At 39.5% G+C, this 18,115-nt stretch overlaps 1 protein-coding gene and 1 long non-coding RNA gene across 7 annotated transcripts in view; one reads left to right on the top strand and one right to left on the bottom strand.

Annotated features, from left to right (window-relative positions):
* arhgap21a (Rho GTPase activating protein 21a) overlaps positions 1 to 18,115 on the bottom strand; it is an 87,875-nt gene that overhangs the window by 47,122 nt on the left and 22,638 nt on the right. For 4 of the 6 annotated variants that reach the window (XM_032550802.1, XM_032550804.1, XM_032550803.1 and 1 more), the window contains exon 1: positions 1,277 to 1,617. The exons of the other annotated variants lie outside the window; for them this stretch is intronic. In XM_032550802.1, coding sequence (XP_032406693.1) covers positions 1,277 to 1,510 — 234 coding nt within the window. In that variant the 5' untranslated portion in view covers positions 1,511 to 1,617. Of the gene's footprint in view, positions 1 to 1,276; positions 1,618 to 18,115 lie in introns of those variants that run through there. 6 annotated transcript variants of the gene reach the window in all.
* LOC116711492 (uncharacterized) lies at positions 1,565 to 4,784 on the top strand. The gene is made up of 2 exons (XR_004337248.1): positions 1,565 to 1,669; positions 4,175 to 4,784. It is a non-coding gene; the product is annotated as an uncharacterized LOC116711492 (long non-coding RNA).

Below are 18,115 nucleotides of genomic sequence, written 5' to 3'. Positions count from 1 at the left end.
TTCAGTCACTAAAACCAAACATGAGGCCCGTCACATCCCTCATCAGCGCTGAATGTGCGTTAGCCGCTAATGCTAACTCCGCCGCCGCCGCTCTGCATGTCAGGCAGTGGCTGATGAAGAGGGAGGGAGGAAGAGGTTCGGACTTCGGACCCAGAGGAGCCGAGCCAGAGGAGAGAAACTCCTCTGGTTAAAATTTAGAGAGAGTTTGGATTAAATACATCACTTACCGCTGCAAAAACACTAAATTATTAATTTATCCCCCATTAACTTTTCACGTTTTACTGGGAGTTTATGGGATAGATGAGAGGAAAGTAGCAATAATATTACCAGTTTCTAGCTCAGATTCAGTATAAATTGGAGTCTTTGTGACTTTGACTGGACCATACTTCCAGGAGCTCCATCTATCTTTCCAGTAACTCTGACCAGTATAGTCCAAGTATATGAGCTGGAAGAATCTCCTGCAGCAGTCAGTCTCGCAACAAATCTGAAGAAACATCTGGGTAGAAAATGGAAGAAAGATGTGGAGCGTCACGTCTGGATGGGTCAGCAGCCGAAGATTAGTCTGTTTTCCTTCAGGAAGGAAGGAAGCACCGAAGGAAGGAAGGAAGGGAGGGAGGAAGGAAGAAAGGAAAGAAGAAAGGGAGGGAGGGAGAAAGAAAGGGAAAGGAAGGAAAGAAGGAAGGATGAAAAGAAGGAAGGCTGTAAAGATATGCCATCCATCCATTTTCTGTTCACCCTTGTCCCTAATGGGGTCGGGAGATGCTGGTGCCTATCTCCAGCTACGTTCAGGGCGAGAGGCGGAGTACGCCCTGGACACACACTCTCACACCTAGGGAGAATTTAGAGAGACCAATTAACCTGACAGTCATGTTTTTGGACTGTGGGAGGAAGCCGGAGTACCCGGAGAGAACCCACGCATGCACAGGGAGAACATGCAAACTCCATGCAGAAAGACCCCGGCCGGGAACAGTGCTACCAACTGCGCCACTGTGCAGCCCATATTTATTAAATTTATTAAACCTATTTAATATGCGTTGCAGGAAATTTTCCCCTGACGGGAAGCAGAAGGTGTCATTCTGAGCCCTGCGGAGGGGCCAACAACAACAAACGAAGCCTGATCCAAACACACACAAACACACTGGCGTTACAAAAGATGTCGGTCAGTGAAACGGGACGACCCAGCTGCCGGAGCGCAGGATGACGCACACGAAATTCCTCAGGCAGCACAACAAAGACCCTTTCCCCTAAACGGGTCCTCCGAGGATGCTCTCCTTACCCGACATCGGACGCGGCTCTTCCAGGACGCGCCGCGGTTCGGGCCGGAGACACCCAGCTCCACGTCGCCCCAGTAGGCGCGGGCCAGCAGCTGGAACCAGAGGCAGTACGGCTCCGACAGGCAGCCGTCCGTGCCGGCCAGCCGAGCCCAGGGGCAAGAGGAGGAGGAGGAGAAGGAGCAGCAGCCTCCGGCGCTCTTCTCCGCATCCCGCAGCCCGCTTCTCTGAGCCAGCATGGCATCGCCGGGTCGGTCGCCTGATCTCAACTCAGTTCCCAGAAAGCGGGCCGCTCGCCTGGACGACCCACAGACTCATGATGTTCCCACTGAGCCAGGAGGAGAGCGCGCTGCAGTGTCCAGGCCGACCCACCCACTCAACACGCAACTCTCCCTCAAGTATGCACACACACACACACACACACACACACACACCCCCCCTCTCCTCCTGCAGACTGGCTGTAAAAGTTTCTGCCGCACGTGCCGAGGGCAACAGATTAATTATGAGAACAGCAACGTTTTAAAAGTTTCAGATAAGAAAGGGAATAAATTTTTCAGAGAGAGAAAGTGGATCAAATTTAGGCAAGACTGTTTGGATCAGTAAACAAGACCGATACGAGGAACAACGGGAAATAAAAATATAGTTTATTGATTTATTCAGTTTATGAAGGAAGGAAAGGAAAGGTAGAAGAAAGAAAGAATGAAACATAGAGAAAGGGAAAGAAAGAAGGAAGAAAGGGAAGGAGGAAAGAAAGAAGGAAACAAAGAGCTAAGGAAGGAAGGAAAGAAAGGAAGAAAGAAGGAAATAAGGAAGGAAGGAACAAAGGCAATAAAGAGAAGGAAGGAAGGAAAGTGGGAAGGTAGGAAGGAAATAAAAAAATGGAAGGAACAAATGAAAGAAAGAAGGAAGGGAGCAAAGTGAGAAGGTAGGAAGGATATGAAGGAGGAAGTAAATAACGAAATAAACAAAGCACAGAAGAGAGGAAAGATACAAGATGCAAACCAAGGACTTGTTTCAGAAATAAAGAAATAAAGAGTCCTTCCTCGTGTCCTTCAGAGACCAACAAGCTGTGAGTCCAATGGACTTCAGTCCAACATGGATGACAGACATGATGGAGACATGATGGAGACATCCGTCCCTCTGGTTCCCACCAATCACTCAGATTAAACTTCAGTTACTGATCAAACTGCAACTGGAGGGAGATTTCACTGGCTGGTTTCCTCCAACAGGAAACACAAACACCCGTCTGACTCTGACGGAAATCTGCCATCAGAGACGGCAACATCAGGAACCCAGTCGTGGAATGTTCCCTCTCCGCGTTCGGCCGCCAGCATCTTGTTACCACATTCCCTCGGCTCGATTTAGCCCGCGCTATCCTGCACGGAAAACACAGCCAGTGTAAAAACAGAAACAACGCAAAGCCGTCAAGACGCTGGTCAGGAGTTAAAGTTATAGACGCTGGTCAGGAGTTAAAGTTATAGACGCTGGTCGGGAGTTAAAGTTATAGACGCTGGTCGGGAGTTAAAGTTATAGACGCTGGTCAGAATTAAAGTTATAGATGCTGGTCAGAATTAAAGTTATAGACGCTGGTCAGAGTTAAATTTATAGTCGCTGATCAGAGTTAAAGTTATAGACGCTGGTCGGGAGTTAAAGTTATAGACGCTGGTCGGGAGTTGAAGTAGGACGGCAGGAATAGAAAACATGTACAGATGTAGATGTTGGTGGGGAAAGTCGCCTGGTGTCCTGAAACACAGAAAAACAAGACGGGCCACCCAGGAATGTTGTGCCTTTGTCATGGCAACGAACAGGACCACAGCGATGTGTCCACAGACGGGGGTTCTGCGTAGGCGCTTGTTTTTGTCGCGGTGTCGGTGTGGGACTCAGAGGAACGGCTTCACTACTGACTTTCTCCTCCTGAGACCATCAGATACGTTATAAATCACAGAAAATTGCTTTTTAAATGATATTTATATTTATTGAAAGATAGAAAAAACCGCCACACTCAGACATATTTTCTTGATCTTGCGTTTTCTTTTTCAAAATGGCTGCCATGGTCATCATGGTGAATATATGAATACGCTAAAATGGGCAGGAGGTATTAGAAAGGATGAATGGATGGATGGATGGATGGATGGATGGATGGATGGATGGATGGATGGATGGATGGATGGATGGATGGATGGATGGATGGATGGATGGATGGATGGATGGATGGATGGATGGACAGACCAATAGATGGATGGATGATAGAAAGTTTTTCTCCTGCATCTGTCAATCAGAACCAGTAACTAGATTCTATCTAGAGGTAGAGTCTATTCATTCTAGTTCTATTCCTCTCCTCTGTCTCCTCTCTCTCCTCCCTCTCCTCTCTCTTCTCCCTCTCCTCCCTGCGTGCCTCGGCCATGAGCTTCATCTTGGCCTCGTCTTCCTCCTCGTCTTGAGACGCGTCCAACCCAAACAAAGATCACGACGCAACAACTCCACATGAGTCATGGCCGCCACATATTTACGATCCGGTGCATCGCTTCTCCTCCACCGGCGAGAAGCAGCAAAAATCAAAACCCACCGGTTGCTATGGTGACCATCTGTGTGGAGCGCCGCGGAGGGGAACAACAGAAATCAAACTTTCAGAAGGGGTTTTCCATGACTCTACGGCAGGGTTATAATAGTTTAGGGGTTTTCTTTGTAGCTAAGTTTTGTCTAATTCAGTCAGTTTTTAGAGTTATTATTAGTTAAAAATAAAAATATTAACACTTTTCGACCATTTCCATTCAAACACCAAACATGTCCTCTCAGATTCTGTCGTCATCTTGTAAAACATTCAAAAAGACATAAAAAATGAATGCCGCTAAATTCTAAAAATACATCTTCTCAAACATGATGTGAAATATTCATGTTTGTAGGAAGTGCTTTGCACGTGTCGGAGGCAGCGGCGGTTCCTGATGGGACGGAAGCGCATCTAAAACACCGACAGACGAATCGGACATGAACAAAATCAGAAATCGATCGATCAATCACCAAAAGAAGTTATCAATCCTTTAAAGAACATTTCTCCACAGAAAATTCAAGAACGTTTCAAGAATTTTAAAAACTTTTTCAGCACCAAACAGAGATAAAAACTATGCAAATGAACTAAAAAAGACAGTTTAAATGAACTCAGATATAATATTGTTATTAATAATGCCTTATGATAGTATTCTACATTCTACAGCAGGGAAATGTAAACTGAAATATATTTTTTCTTTTACTTTGAAATGTCTCACAAACATAGGGCAGACTGAAAAAAAGTCTCCCAATTTCATTAATGTTTCAAATACAAGCCAATTTTTATTTCAAATAAACAGATCAATAAGTAATTGAGCTATTAGGAATAATAAATATCATTGCTCTGGAAAACATTAAGAGACCACCTAAAATCACAATTTCTCTGATTTTACTCTTTATAGGAACATGTTTGAGTAAAAGGAACATCGTTCTTTTATTCCATGAACTACTGACAACATGTCTCTGAAACGCCAAGCAAAAATTTGATATTTATTTGGTCAGAATAACTAAACCGACCTCAAATAATGCAAAGACAACAAGTTCATATTCATTTAGAAACAACAATACTAATGTTTGAACTCAGGAAGAGTTCAGAAATCAGTATTTGGTGGAAAAACCAGCAGGTTTTCAATGGGTTCAATGCAGTGGCCTCTTAAAATGTTCCAAATATTAAATATTCATTTCATACCTTAGCATGACTTTAACAAATCATGCAAATTATGTTCAAATTAAATGCTAAAACACAACATACAAAGAAAGTTACCAAATAAATCTCTAAAAAAATGTTCTTGCTAAGTTTTCTGGCATTTAGTAAATATTTAGAAATAATTTGGGGTATTATATCTGTCCTAAAACAAGAGACGATTTAACTTCAGACAACGATGAAGAAATTTATGTTTCTTTTTATGTGGTGTATGAAGACATCTGGTTTCAACTGTAAACAATTTTTTCCAAATTTAGGATTTTAATCAAACGTTAGATTGAAGTTTATTATAAAACTCTGTAGGTTGAGTAATAAAACCCTTTCCAAAACCTTGAAAAAACCGAATTAAATTCAAGCATTTTCAAGGACTTCAAGGACCCGTAGGGACCCTGAACATTGTGATTGTGTTGATGTTTGTCTCTGGTCGCTTCCAGCCTCACATACTGTAGTTGCTGACACCATTGCCTGGCGTTGCGTTGCCGCTCAGTGGATTGCAGTGATGTGGTTTGGGACACATCAGAGTGAGTTGAGCAGCCTGAACTGAAGCCAGCGCTGATGACGACAGGGGGACACACCCTTTAAACAAAACACAGTCGTGTTTTCATCACTTGTGGGAACTTCCCATTGACTTCCATTAATTTCTACAGCCTAACCCATACCTTAACCTTTACCCTAAACCTACCCATCACAGACCTAACCACTAACCCCAAAACAACAATTTCCCTCATGGGAACCAAGAAAATGTCCCCATTGCTCCCACAAGGAGCAATGGTCCTCATAACCCCACATTGTAGACAGAAATGGGTTCCCATAAGGATATGAAAACCTGGTGCACACACACACACACGCACACACACCATCCTTGGCTGACCAAAATGGCTGAAAACTGATATTACAGTAGATTACTGCCAATAAGACAAATAATTTGACTCCTGAAAATTGCAGAAAGGTTCCTCACTGCAAAAACAGAAAATCTTACTAAGTATTTTTGGTCCAGTTTCTATTACAAATATCTTAGCACACTTGAAATAAGACAAAACTAACTTAGAAGTAACTTTTCAGTAAAATATAGGAGTTTACCAATAATTCCTTAATATTGGTGAAAAGTACTAGATTCACTGTCAGATTATTTCACTTATAACCTGGGAAAAATGTGTTGTTAAAGTGAAGTGATTTGCTAACAAAAGTGCTACATTTTCATCAATTTTAGGAAATTATTTACTGAAGATAAGCTCATATATTTTGCCTAAAAGTTACTTGTAAGCAGAGGTGGGCAGAGTACAAAAAGATATTACTCAAATAAAAGTTGCACTACCTCAACATATTTTTACTCAAGTAAAAGTAAAAAAGTATTTGATAATAGGTCTACTAAAGTACTGAGTAACTGATCAAATTATCAATTGTTTAATTTTAAAAATTACGTCATCAGAAGGAACAAAATATAAAGTAAAGTGGGAAGTTTGGTATTTTAAGGACTAAAATGAAAATAATTCATTTACGTAACAAAAAGTAAAATCAGGCAAAAAAAATTTTTTGCCAATTTATTTTAATTAAAAACTTTGACAAAAACTTCAGGTGTGTGTCTGTGTCTGGTGAATTTTTGTTTTTTATTCAGTGGGTAGAAAATCCAGAAATTTTACTCAAGTAAGAGTAAAAATACGTCACAATAAAATTACTCTAAGTGCAGCGTAGTAAATATACTCCTAAAAGTAATTTTTTTTTAAAAAGCTACTCAAATAAATATAACCAGTAACTACCCAACTCTGCTTGTAAGTTAGTTATCAGAGAAACTAGACTAAAGTTACTTGGTAGGATTTTGTGTTTTTGCAGTGCTGGAAAGCAGTTTGCTGCGTTTAGACGTGCCTTCCTTCCCCTGAGGTTCATCTCTGTATTCTGCCGTTGGGTGTGTCCCTGAACTCCCCCCAACCCTCCATGTTGCTCTTCATCAGACCTCCGGTTTAACCCACAGAGGCTTCATCAGACGTTTACAGTGACGCCCCGAACGTCCCTCTGTGACATCATGCTGCATCTCTGAGCTAAACGACAGAGAAACCACTTCACAGCTGTGATGTGGTGAACGACAAAGTCGCACGTTGGCCAAGAAAAACCCAACGAGTTCGTTTCCATCTCTGTGGGGAAAAGATTCACAGTCCTGTCAGCTGGGTTGGTGCTGCTGCAGGGTTGAAGCAGGAAGAGATGGAGGAAGCAATCTGGGCGAGACGGGAGTCAAAGACGACATGGACAAAAATAATAGATTGCTCACAAAAATAATAATAGCAACTCCTGACTGTCTCGTTTGGTCCACATCACCCTGAATAAACAAATAAACATCTGAGTGACCTCCTGATTGGTGATATACTTTATCAGTGATATAACCACTTTAACTCATAGAAGACTAGAGGTAGATTGGAAGAAATTGGCATTTAAAGTGAATATAAAACCAATTAATTGCATGATTAATTAAAATGAGCTCAATAATTTCCACTTGCATGATTTATTGTTTTTCTCTTTCAACCACAAACTGGAAGATAAAAGTCTTCAGTTTGGTGTTTTGGTCTCAACTGGGACGATTTTGCTTACAGAGACTTCATGACTCATTTTATTTGTTGTTTCTTTTGTTTTGTGTATTTATTTTGGATATTTAAAATGTCTTCCAGTTCATTACAAAGTAAAACTTATTGAAATTTGAGAATGTGTTCTTGCATTATTTTGAAGTTATCGTTTATCGCAGTAACTTCTGGGGCAGATAAAATTACGTTATTGTGACAGGCCATCTGCGGTACCTGCTCAGGTAAAGTCTGTGTAAAGAAGAGTTAAAAAGGAATCAGATTACTCCCAAGAGGAAACTTTAGTAAGCTTTCAAAGATAACAAATATTGCTAGGGAGATTTTTGTGAGCCAAAACATTAAGATGTTGACTATTTTAAGATCGATATTCCGCTTAGCACAACGGACGTTGGTTGAGAAATAAATGTCAAACACTTCGAGACGTTTTAGACGATGGAAATTTAGTTCAGGAAGATGTTAGCTTGACTTATGCATGAAAACTCATCATTGAGTTTGCAAACTTAGATTTTAAGGTACACCACTGATTAAACTCGAGTCATCCTAACATTCCAACTTCTAATTGACAAACTTTAAAGATCATCTATAATGCTTCTTTGAACAGCTTAGGATATGTTGTAAAACTTTTATTTTAATATAAAATCATTCTTAGATAATGAGATTTTAGTCTGCTCAGTTCGGACTATTTTAAGGTGTTTTAGAACCTCTTGTCACTTTAAACCCAAATAAGCTACTGCTGGCAACGCCGCCCAACTCAATGTTTACATTCGCATGTGAAATGGCTGCAAACAGATGCACAATTATACAACCGTAGATCTTTGAGAAGCAGAAGTGGAGCCCCCTGCACAACCAACAACAATGCAGCAAGTGGTTTCTGGATGGTAAGTCAACAACAAAACACATGTCTTTTCCAGCAACCACTGTACAGCAGTAAAACAGGCTGACCGAACTTGATGGCGCTCAGCTTGGGTTGCTAAGTAACGGTGGAGTGCCCGTTGAACGTGACTTAACAATCTGCAGGTTTTTGAAATGGCTTGCTTTCCAGACACTAAAAAACTAACTTGTTGCAAAAAGAAAAGAAAAAAGGAGCTGGATGTTTTTTAAAGTGCTTGGGTTGTTTTTAGAAGCAGTAGAGACACAAATAGAAGCACAAAAACATAATAGGTACCTTTAAATGTTCTCAGAAGAATAAATAAAGGTCTCAGACCTTTTTTAAAGCTAGAAACCGCATTTAATTACGGGTTGAAGTAATACTCCTCAGGAGGAGAGCAGCCAGCTAACGTTTGCCAGCACTTCTTAGAGTTCAAGTGAGTTCACGTGATGCAGAGTCAGAAGGGCTTGTAGCGGGTGGGGCAGGTGTGACCGAACAGTAATGTCCTGTATTAGCGGAGGAGGAAAGCTGAGCTCGAACGTCACTCGGCTGAGAGAACCTCACTGGCTGAAAGTTGAAGTTATCTGCTCAGTTTTTCTGCTTCTGTTCAAACTTCTCAACAGGATCAGAGCATTCCTGAAGAACCGACTGTTTACTCAAACAGCTGACATCTCTTTACAGCTTTCCTTACACTGTCCTACAGAACCGCGTTATGTAATCCAGAACGTGGGTCAGGTCAGCAGAAGAAAAAGCCGTTTAGATCTCCACCTCTCTTCCCTGCAGCATGAACCAACTCGGCCAATTTTCACAGGAATGTTTTCCTCCTGTGTTTGTCCAGGGAGAAGCGTTAGGGCTGACGAATCACTGCTCTGTGGGTCTGTCTGTCTGGATTTTGTTAATCTGGAGTAAATGAGTCCAAGTTGAGTGATGACTAAATGGTTACAGGAACTGCCTAACAATAAAACCCAAAGCTGGTACTACTGCTATCTGGATGCAACTTGTTTCAAAACGGTTCTACACTAAATTATGATTTACCGCCATTGTTTACATCCAGATTTATCGCATCTGGTGCAGAAGTGGAATTACGATGCATGCAACAGAAAATTCAGATTAAATATGACAGAAAGGCGCTTTGAACACTAACAGGTATTTGATTTAGTACCACACATGTGACATAAATGGTACAAGTCACATTTCTTTGGGGAGATAAATAGATTGGAATTGGCCCATTCAGACAGCAGTGAAAAAGTTGGACATGTGTCGCATACGGGCAAAAACAAAATTCAGATTTGGGTCAGGCTGCATTAGAAAGACTCGAGACTTGACTTAGATTTGTCCTTTGAAGACAAAAGGCTTGACTTGACGTAGAACAAACTAGACCACACAAATTGTGTTCAAACCAAAGTTTGCATAAAATTGCATAACGTCTGGCTTTATTTGTCTTTCCTGGACGGTAATTAATAAATGTGATTTCAAGAAGATTCTGTCCAACACTCTGACTTAGGATATTGTCTTGAAGGATGTCTGACCTCATGTGTGAAACTGTAAATGAAAAGGTGAAGGGATGGTTTGTGGTTCTGCAAGCCCAGACTGAGGACCAGATGGTTTCACCAGCAAACTGTTTATGTCCTGTGGGAAAAGAAGTGGGCGAGGCTGTGAGCGGAAACACCTGACTAATCACTAAATCTGCTTTGAAACCGATACCGACTGAGATCTGAGTAACTGGTTATGATTAGACTAAAACTGGTGCAAAACCAGTGTTGTATAGTAACGAAGTAAAAATACTTCACTACTTTACTTAAGTATATTTTGGAGTACTTCATACTTTCCTGGAGTATGAAAATTTTTGATGACTTTCACTTTTACTTCACTATATTTCCGAACTTAATTGCGTACTTTTACTCCGATACATTTTCAATGTGTGGTTTAGTTACTCGTTACAAAAAAGCGAGAGAGAGAAACGCAAGTGTTTTGACCCCACCTACTGATTAGCAAGTAGCAAGCAGGCTACCGAACAAAGTCCGTAGCCTGCTTGCCTGGGCTTGTTCATCACCACCAATAGGGTACACCTTCTTCTTCTTCTTTTCTATTATGGCGGATCACAAGCAACTTTAAGGTGCATACCGCCACCTACTGTACATGAGTGTGTAGAAGCATTACTTCATATCTATTAAATTCTACTTTTTAATTTTGTATTCTTAAGATAAATAAACAATGCTTTCCTTAATTTGTGAATATCTGTTATGTTTCCTTCATTTCCTAATATACCTTTAAGATTCCATTCATGCCCCATATTTCTAACTATTCTCTTTAATTCTTCCCTTTCGAGTTCATCTGACTTACAGTTCATCAATATGTGTTCTACATTTTCTTTCTCTCCACATCTCTCACATTTATCATTATTTTTCCTCCCTATTTTATAAAGCATGTCATTTAAGTAGGTATGACCTACTCTTAATCTACTAATTATTATTTCTTCTCTTCTGTTTCGTTCATTAATGCTTCGAATTCAAACTGACTTTTGTACTTCATATAATCTTCTTCCTTTCTTATCTTCATTCCACATTTTTTGCCATTTCTTGATTTCTTTACTTTTAATTAGGATACACCTGTTTCGCTTCTCCCATTAAACACAAAGCAAGTCTCGCAATCAGTAGCAGTCACATGGAAATTCTATCTTACAAAAACTCCCCGTCCAACTTGAAGAAACACATCGAGGTAACTTCTTATGAAATGGTTATAATCCTCCTGTGTCAGTAACTATAGTTTGGTCACTAGGCACTACTGTATTGTGAAATCTTGACCATAAATGAACTTTGTTTGGCATTGTTTCAGTTCCACACGTGGTGTATTTAGCTTAGGCCTAATGTTGACTGTAGCAGGCTACCTAGACTCCTCTGTTCAAGGGGGGACAGAAGCCATAGCAATAGCAATTTAGACTAAATTTAACGAATATAGGAAAGGCATGCAAGTTCAAAACCAGGTTTACAGATGCCAATAAGCTGCATTTCCCTCCCAATTCTTTTTTTCTTTTGCATAATGACCAGTTGTGTGCACCACCTACTGACTGTAGCATTGACTGATTCACTGATTTGTGAAGTAGAGTAATCGTAACAGCTCTTTTTCTTCATGTTGGCCGCATTTTCTGTACTATTTATTTTTCTCATTTTCAGCACTGACCTTACTTGAAGGGAAAACTTAAGGCTTACAAAAACTTTGTATTTTCTGTCCTGGAGGGTATACTAAGAAGCTGGTTCAGTGTAAAGCAGGTTAAGTTAACCTTGTGCTATAGGTAAAGCACCTAATTTTCTTAACTAAATGATGCCTGCAGGTATATCTATTAGCAGGTTTAATTTTGCCTGCACTTGGTTGGGTACATTATTTTAAGTGTATTTGACAAGTTTACCAAAATATAAAATATGTCATTCAAACTGCATTTGCTTTGTTTTACTTTTTACTTGTACTTTTCATTACATTACTTGAGTACATCCATTTTTACAGTAATTTCCATACTTAAGTACAAGAAGTTTCAAATACTTTAAGACTTTTACTCAAGTAACATTTCAGTCAGTGACTTCGACTTTTACCAAAGTCATATTTTGGAGAGGTACTTGTACTTTTACTTGACTCTGAGATTTCAGTACTTTATACAACACTGTGCAAAACCAGTAAACTATGAACAGAATGTAAAATGGAATGAGATTTTACTTGCCAAATGTTGAATAGACCAAAAATGTTTCACTTTTAACAAAAAGGCCTAAAAGTTAGGGCTAAAGATTAAGCTAGGATTTGAGGTATTTAAATCCTATAATAATCAAAATATGAAAATTTGCAGATGAGGTTCAAGGTGAGTTTAGGAACCAGTCGGTGGTGATGCAGACATCAAGTGGCAGCCATGAAAGCGTGCTTCTATTGGTGTAACCTCTTTAATCCTTCTAGGAGATGCAGGATCATCTGCTAAACTAAGCAGTCCTAATGACAGCCGAGATCCAACGTCATGTCAGGAATAGCGGCAGGAGTCGGTCTGCAGTGCTGCTCTGCTGCGTAATGCCTTCAGCGCAGCAAATCAGCAACACAGCTGAAGTAAGAGGTAACAAAATATATTATATCTACTAATAAAACCTTTAAAAAGAGTTGGGATCCTTCATTCCAATTAATAAAGACTAGTAGCATGATCTAAAGCCAACCGCCTGATAATTGGCATTCCAGTAATTCCTATTAAACTATTTTAACTGATGTAAGACTGAAAAGATTAATCGTGATTAATCAATTACTGAAATAATAATCAACTAATTTAGCAATTAATTACTCATTAACTGGAGTGTTAAGACTCAAAAAGGTTATTTATTGAAGAATAAAACAATACATTCAGAGTAGTAGTTGAGATAAAACTATACAACAAAAAGATTTTGCATTTCAGATAAAAACATCTTTGTCTATAAATATGTTTTAGGTAAAAATCGGTAAGTGGCGGTTTTAGCTTCACCTGGTTCAGATTTACTAAAGGATTGTTTATTTTCTTAATTTAAAAAGTTACTTCTAGAAATGTTTCTAATATTGTATCAAGAAGGCTTAAGTGGTTAAATGGAAAATCTGTAGAATATGCCATTTTTCATACGATTAATCATCAGAATACACGATAGATTAATCGATTATTAAAATAATCGTTAGTGCAGCCTTAAACTGAGGTTTCTTTTTTGAAAGATTTTGTGGCTCTAAAGGCATGTTTCAGACAGGAAAGGGTAGCAAAGGTAAGAAGTTGAACCTCAGACCAACAACCTCCCACATCACCAATATCCTACAAGCTGACCCAAGCATTTTTAACAATTTATACCTCATTTTTATGAATAAAAATGTTATTTAAATTTGTGATGCATCACTTTTCATTTCTGGAGTAAATATATTGTAAAGCAGAGGATGATTTACGTTAAAAAAATCTTCAAAATGACTTTCTAGTAAATCAGGAAATGCAAGTCTCCATAACAACTGGCAGACCTCACTAACACGTCACAACCATCACAAACATAAACATGTGGACACTAGGCCTGTTGTAATATGCAATAAATCCATTAATCACAAGATAAATTAAAACAAACTCAATAATTTCCATTTGTAGAATTTTTCTCTTTTCTTTCTCTTGTACTAAAAAACTGGATGATAAAAGTCTTCAGTCTTTTGAAGGACAGTTTTGTTTACAGAGATTCCATAATTTGTTTTATTTGTAGGTTCAGTTGTTTTATTTATTTATTTTTGTATATTTATAATATGTTCCAGTTCCACTTTTAGATGTTTGTTACAATTTAAAGTATAGTGATTATTTGAGAATATGTTCTTGTGTCATTGACCCATTACCATGACATTGAAAATGGTCTCAAAACAATATTATCGTTTATCGCAATAACTTTTGGGACAATTTATCATCCAGCAAAATTTGTTGTTGTGACAAATAGAGATATTATATTCTGCTGGGACTTTGAATGGAGAAAAGGGCTGATGTTTTGGATTGAAACAAGATATCTATATATGAAATAGCCCATTCTAGTTCTCTGTCAAGCATGGTGGAGGATCATGATGCTGTGGGCTGAGTTAAAGACAGTGACCTCTATCAGTCTGAGTCTTTAAACAGAATAACAGCCAAACCCATATGTCTAAATCAACACAGAAATCGTTAACCAGACACATGATCAACAGACTTCTGCAACCATTTCAGTCCCTTAGGTCTAAGACATACTACACTAAAAAAACAAAACCTGTAGGTTGAATCAGACCCTGCAATGTGAGACATCGATAATGGAGGGGACGAAGTGATGAGATGAAAGACAGGAAACAGTTTCCAGGTAACAACAGTAAGCAAAACAGTCAGAGTAAGACAGAACAGCCAGGAAATCAATGTAGCAAACTGTAATTATGTTCAGACAAAGACCAGCAAGAGACTGACTGCTCAACAACTGAAGGGATGAATTTACTAAACATTTCTCTATAGACAACAACTGGAATAAAATACTTAAGTTTTTAATTAATCAATTATATTCATGAAGCACCCTTCATACTAAAAACGGCTCACTGAAATATTACACTGAGGTGTAGCACTTAATTTCAACTAATAGTTTTTGCACTAACTTCTAGTGCTGCAACTAAGGATTGTTTTAGATCAATTAATTAGTCGGATTGGCAGATTCTGCAGATGTTCATGTATGCTATTTTTGTACAATAATAGAAATACATGAAAAGATACCAATAAACAATCATTGATCATTTGTAGCAAATGTTGCATCTCCAGCCAAAAAAATATTTCCAACATCAACATGTGAAAAGCTCTTTGTGCTTGCCTTAACATCAGTATTGAGTATGGCTAATCCATTGATTATTTTTTGGATTAACCGATTAATAATTGGACAGTAAAAAATGTTCAATAGAATTTTTTTTTACCGAACTGGACCCAGGTGAATGTAAAACTATACCACTTGAGTCCCTATGGCTAGAACAGATTTACAGCAAATTCCATTTTTTGAGTCTGAGTACTCCAGCTAACAATTAACCAGTTAGTAAATTAGTTGACAATAATATCAGTAATTGATTAATTACGATTAATCTGATTAATCGTTTGAGCCCTACCAACATTCTTCCAGAAATTTTCATCTCCAAATGATCCACTATGTCAACTTTATTCCTACTTTGAATAGGACACTAGAACACAGCAGAAAAAGATTCCTGGCTTATTTTATTCGAGCTACGCCATCTGGCCAACAATTCAACAGGGCTGAACGATATGGCTGAAAAACATGTCACGATATAAGCATTTTGTATCAGTCGATATCGATAATTTATTAATTTTTGTTTTAAATCTCCAAAATACTGCCAAACCGGTGGTGTGACCTTTCTTGTTTTTATCCACAGTTTCACTTCAAGCTATTGTTTTTTGTTTTTAAGCAGTTATGAGGCAGAACCTTAAACTGCTGTGCCTGTTACTCAACACGTTGTTGCCAGGTAACCAAAAAGTGAGTAAGTTGTTGCTAGGTAACCACAGATTGAGTGAGGAAGTTGATGCCACCAGCCTAGCTTAGCTGGTTGTCAGAGGTTGAGCAGCTAAAGTTTTCCTCTGCCTACATCTCCCAGAATGCTGTGCGGTTCTGGATCAGAACCTATTGAACTTATTGAATATTTCATCAGATGTATTATCTATTGATACTGATTACAAGTCTATCGCGATACATATTATTGATTTATTGTTCAGTCCTACTATTCAACTATAAGCTGAACTTAACTGTTGTAAACCATAAAGTCCATCTTCATCTTCAGACTGAACAAAATCCCAATGATGGAAACCGTTTTCTAGTAAAAGTCTGTTAAAAGTCTCTGAGTGCAGAAGGGCTGGGGTGGTGCAGCGCAGTCCAACACCGGTCTCTAAGGAGGGTGACGCAATACAAGGCAGGAGTGGATGCTGAGAGGAGAACAGGCACAGATATGTTGACTATTACAAACTCCGGCCCCCTCCACCTCCGCCGTGTCCACTGCAGCCCCACCCAGTGCTGAGGCCCATCTGGAGCGCCTCGTGACCCGGCTGATTAAAAGCAGTTGGTGAGATACGCCTGCAGGAATGCAGAAGCCGCAGAAAGGGCCCTAAGTAAGTGTGTCTAACTCTCTGGCTGTGCACGCTGACTCTGTTTACTCACATACATGTGGGCGTGCAACCACTGGTGCGTTTAGATCGTATGTGGGTACAAAGTCACATGACCGCCAACGCCAATCGGCATCATCCTGAGTTGCGATGATGAATGAATCACTTTTTATTTTGAGGTTTTGTACTTTCCAGAAAGACATTTTCTGTCCTGTTTGAGTCTATTTTGAAAGTTTAATCACTTTCAAAATGCCAAACACAAAAGAAAGCATCACAACAGTGATTACATATGTAATTAGAAACTAAGAGCAAAATGAAAGGATGAATGGAAAATACTGGAAACAGGACAATAGTGCTTCAGTAAGCATAGTTTATAATGATGGACGGACGGACGGACGGACGGAAACCTTCAGAAATCATGGAGGAATGTTGATCGTGGCTCCAACTCATCTCCTATGTAAGAATCCAAACCGTTTCCAGCCTCAGCATCTTCTAGTCACTTATGTTTATTTTAAAATATTAAATACTAAAGATCACTTTGAATTTATGCAGACAATTTTACAACAAAACGACTATAAATAGATACGGAACAAAAAAGTAAGGAGGCACAGAAAAAACTGAAAGGAGGGAAACAAGGACAGAAGGAAACAAGTTTCCAAACTCCTATATCTCGCAAGTTCTTCCTTTTCCCAAAGCTCCATCTGTTTCTAATTCCAACTTACCTATCGACTTTCCTGGCTGCGTAGCGTATTCCTGGTTAAACACAAACCAGGCAAATCAGTGCATGACTAAAGAGCCCACGACGGATCTTTACTGCTTCCCTCCATCCAGCGGCTCCTCCACGCGGTTAATGCCAGACCTAACATGTGTTTAACTGTGTAATTGAATAATGAAGAGATGAGAGACGAGGATAGAAACCACACAGCCGAGACATGCACCGAAACGCTGTCAGAAGAGCACAATGCGGTGAGGCCGGTATGGTTTGGTTTAAAAGTCGTGTTTTTACGAGTTGCGCGGCGGTACAGCTGTCAGCGACACTTTCGTTATCTTTCACAACTAAATCCTGACTTCCATGCCTCCGTCTACCAAACTGGTTAGAAGTTTTTATGTCAGAGAATCATATCCATGATTCAGGCATTATTTCTCATAATGAAGCATCGACTGTTCGGACACTGGACTGTACAGTTTCATATGTACAGTTGATGGTTTTTGGCCCATATTAAATGGAAGAATGAAAAAGTGCATTATAAATTTACATAAGACACAATGGACTATGCAACCTGCAAAAACAATGAATGGTTCTCACATTGGTGCAGATCTCCAACTCTACATCCTGGTTTATTAAAAAATAAAAACAAGAGAACAGGAAGTGAGCTTCATGTACCAGACCAGGATCTATACACAGTGAAACGGATGGATGGACAGATGGATGGATGGATGAATGGACAGATGGATGGATGGATGGATGGATGGATGGATGGATGGATGGATGGATGGATGGATGGATGGATGGAGGGATGGACGGACGGACGGACGGATGGATGGATAGATGAACGAACAGATGGATGGATGAATGGATGGACAGACAGATAGATGGATGGATGGATGGATGGATGGAAGGTTTTCCTCAGCCAATGATGAGTCTCTTGTCCAATCAGCTGATGGAAACAGTAAATCCTTCTTTACGCCGTCGAGACATTTTCCTTCCTCATAGTTCATCGGGTCGCAGTATGAAGGAAAAGCAGCCAGAACAGCCGCAGTCCTGACAATAATCCCAGAAACAGAACCCTTTTAATAAAAAATAACATTCCAAAACCAAATTCCACTGAAAATGTGCACAAAGAAATCATCTGGCGAATGGGTCAGAACTCAACAATCCAGGCTAGGACAGCCCCACCCCGGCCCAGCTGGAAGAAATAATGGACTCTTTCCTCTTCCCTCCCCATCTCTCTGCACTTCACATCTCACAACATAACATCTCTATCCCCCGACTTTTTCTAATTTACTCTGCTTTAATTTCCTCTGATGGTTTAGTAATCATTA

This window comes from Xiphophorus hellerii, chromosome 21, assembly GCF_003331165.1.
Source record: "Xiphophorus hellerii strain 12219 chromosome 21, Xiphophorus_hellerii-4.1, whole genome shotgun sequence".
Lineage (NCBI taxonomy): Eukaryota > Metazoa > Chordata > Actinopteri > Cyprinodontiformes > Poeciliidae > Xiphophorus > Xiphophorus hellerii.
This window is presented reverse-complemented; position numbering and strand designations above follow the sequence as displayed.